Below are 2934 nucleotides of genomic sequence, written 5' to 3' on the forward strand. Positions count from 1 at the left end.
TGTATTTCAGATAAAAGAAGTTGTTTGTGAGTATTAAACTTATACGTTTCCTATATAAATCCGAAACTGAAACAAGGTTCGTTAATTATTGCACTGAATGTTCTATGGCTTTAGTCACTTTAAAGCTTCCATACTCTGAGTAAGGAAAGTTTTTTATTTATTTGAATAGGCAGTAAAGATGACAAGAAAGTCCAACTAGAATTCACAATGCGGAAAATTAGAACGTTTAACATTTCGTTTGTTCTATCCTTTCTGCAGGAGTTGGCATCGCATGCGTGTACATGCCTTTTATGCTCGTGGTAAATGACTTTTTCCCTGATGGGTTCGTCCTAATAAATACCATATCTATGTACGGCCATACCGCTGGGACAATGCTCCTACCATTGATCACTGAACAGTCACTGGAAGCCTACGGGTATGAGGGTACGTTCCTAATCTTAGGAGGGATAACCCTGAACCTGATCGTGTGTGCAGTAGCCATACGAGAACCCAACTTGAGGAACCCCCGTGCAGGATACGATCAAGTTCAAGGAGATGGGTCGGGTCCATCTGATGTGCAGGATAAGGAGAGGATTAGAGATAATGGATTGGAGAATCAAGATGCTAGCGTGACAAAGCAACATTTCCAGACAGGTGGGAATTCCTCAGCAACGTCATATGCTGAAGTTACACGATGCGCATCAATAAGGCGTCCTTCTTTTGAAGAGAAAGACAGCGGTGAACAAGATCTTGGCATTGAGACTGAGATAGGAACTGCGGAAAGTTTACAACTTATCGATGGCAACCCAAACCTTCATACCGATACCCCGCGAAACGTACTTGGGGAACAAAAGGAGTCTTCTCTAAGGCACGAGTCTGGCTGGAAGTCACTTCTGCTTCAGGAACCGTTGTTTTGGTTCAATCTCCTTACCATTTTCCTCTTCGCCTATGCCTACTACTCTTGGATGTTTTTCCTGGTACCCCATGCAGAACAACTTGGTATCGCCGAATCTCGAGCTGTTTCCCTCTCATCAATCGCCGGTGTTGGTGGTATCATTGGAAGGACAGTGTTCATCGCCCTGGTCACCAAAGACGTCAATGCCTTCTACATCTACATCGTTGCTGGAATCCCAATCACAATATCATTTCTCTTGGATTTTATCGGGTCAGATTATTCGACCAGGGCTGGATTGGCATTTTTACAAGGGTTCTGCTTTTTCTCATTAGATACGTTGTTTCTCGCCATTCCGAAGGAAACCCTGGTAGACCAAGATAACCTCAGCCTCGCCATTGCACTTGCTTCGTTCTTTTTCGGACTCGGTGCGTTAGCAGCCGGATACATCTCAGGTACTTGTTAGAGCAGGGGGAAGGGGTCAAACACAGGGCATACCCCTCTTTTAAAAAATATCGAGGACAATTCCCCTCCTGAAACATTAATTAATTCTCATCCTGAGGTATAATTTTTGTTTTTCTTATTTAGTTTTCCACCTTTTCATAGCAAAATATAATGGCTTTTTTGTATAGGTAGGTTTCTTTGGTGCTTTATTCCATCATGCCAAGCTCAGCCAAATACTGCTGTTCTGAAACATACTTGTTGCCAAAAACAAACTTAAGACAATGGTACATCGAGTATAAGTAACGTAATACTCTGCATAACAAACTATCAAACGGACTTTCTGATATAATTACTAACCTTTCTTAAATAAGAAATTTCATTTCTTGTGCCATATGGATCCTTATACCAAATTAATAGATGACTTTTGGGGTGCCTCAAAACAAGAAAAGGAGCTTTCAAATGTTTGCTTTATCCTAGGGTCTAAATTTCCCCTAGGTAGAGGGGTGGGTGTTGTTGGGTTAGGGCATATGAGGGGAGTACATTTATTGTTATCCTCCGTGCGTTCTGTATGATATACCAGATTGGCTAGGTGTGTGGGAGGGGGTGGAGGGGGTTACTTAATCCGCAACTGTAAATATAAGTAGTTACTATTAAATGAGTATTTGATACTCAGTTTCCGTTCTCATATTAACCATGTTTTTTCCATAAAAGATTGATCTGATTGATTGACGGTGTTGTATGTCTTGTTCATGTTATAATGCAGGATCTCTGTTTGACTTAACCCAGTCGTACACAAAAGTCTTCATCATCATTGGCATCGTACACGCAATCGTAATCGTCCAAGTCATCATTACAACGGCCTGCCTAAGAAAGCGAAAGCGGGTGACTGAGAACAACTTTCATGAGTGTCAGGCCAATAGAAAACTGATGAACACTACTCTTCAAAGAGGTTAGATGTTAGACGGGGTTGTGGTAGAGTATACGTGGAGTAAGGGAAAATATAGCTTTGAAACATATTCTGCAACTTTTATCAATCTTAGAAATCACACGGTTGTGACAAAAGAGGGCAGTGTATATATTTTCTTCAACAACGAAATATATCGCACACGAACTCAGGTATTAGATCGCTTATGACGTCATCTGTGAAGGTCATGTTTGGGGTCAAGATACATATTTGTTTGAGGTCAAGGAAAGCGTAAATCGTTTTCGACTTTGGACAATGTGCAATTTGGAAGGAGACGTGAACTGATATTGGATACAGTTTCACTTGCGAATGTCTGATTAAAACACATACCACCCAGGGGCGTACAAAGGGGGGGGGGGGGTGGGTTGGGGGTCGAACCCCCCCCCCTCAAAGTTTGTGTGTGTGTTTTGGAGGAACCCCCTCTCAATTTCTTTTAAATAAATAATAAAAAAATTAAAACCAAAAAAATCCTGCCAATGGGTGACCCAAAAGAGGTGACCTTAACCCCTCCCCCCCCCCCAACGGAACGAAATATCGATCGGTCAAAATTTTCGAATTTTCGGGACAAAAAAAAAATGCTCTTACCCCTTATTCTGGCTACGTGCCTGCCCTCTATAACCTATAATTTGTACAGGGTGTCTCAGGAAAACGGTTT

At 41.8% G+C, this 2934-nt stretch overlaps 1 protein-coding gene across 1 annotated transcript; it reads left to right on the plus strand.

Moving 5' to 3' along the window:
- The first annotated feature begins 269 nt into the window (after nt 1-269).
- LOC115929737 (monocarboxylate transporter 5-like) lies at nt 270-2599 on the plus strand. Its single transcript, XM_030999668.1, has 2 exons — nt 270-1326; nt 2079-2599. Exons 1-2 carry the CDS (start codon nt 282-284, stop codon nt 2267-2269), a joined length of 1236 nt encoding a protein of 411 aa, XP_030855528.1. The 5' UTR covers nt 270-281; the 3' UTR covers nt 2270-2599.
- The last annotated feature ends 335 nt before the right edge of the window (nt 2600-2934 follow it).

Source organism: Strongylocentrotus purpuratus, unplaced genomic scaffold (genome assembly GCF_000002235.5).
Source record: "Strongylocentrotus purpuratus isolate Spur 01 unplaced genomic scaffold, Spur_5.0 spur5_scaffold_5, whole genome shotgun sequence".
Taxonomy (NCBI): Eukaryota; Metazoa; Echinodermata; class Echinoidea; order Camarodonta; family Strongylocentrotidae; genus Strongylocentrotus; species Strongylocentrotus purpuratus.

Coding starts and splice junctions, on each gene's coding strand:
- LOC115929737 (XM_030999668.1), top strand. CDS start 282: ATGCCTTTTATGCTCGTGGTAAATGACTTTTTCCCTGATGGGTTCGTC. Junction 1,327..2,078: donor AGCAGCCGGATACATCTCAG/GTACTTGTTAGA, acceptor GTTATAATGCAG/GATCTCTGTTTGACTTAACC.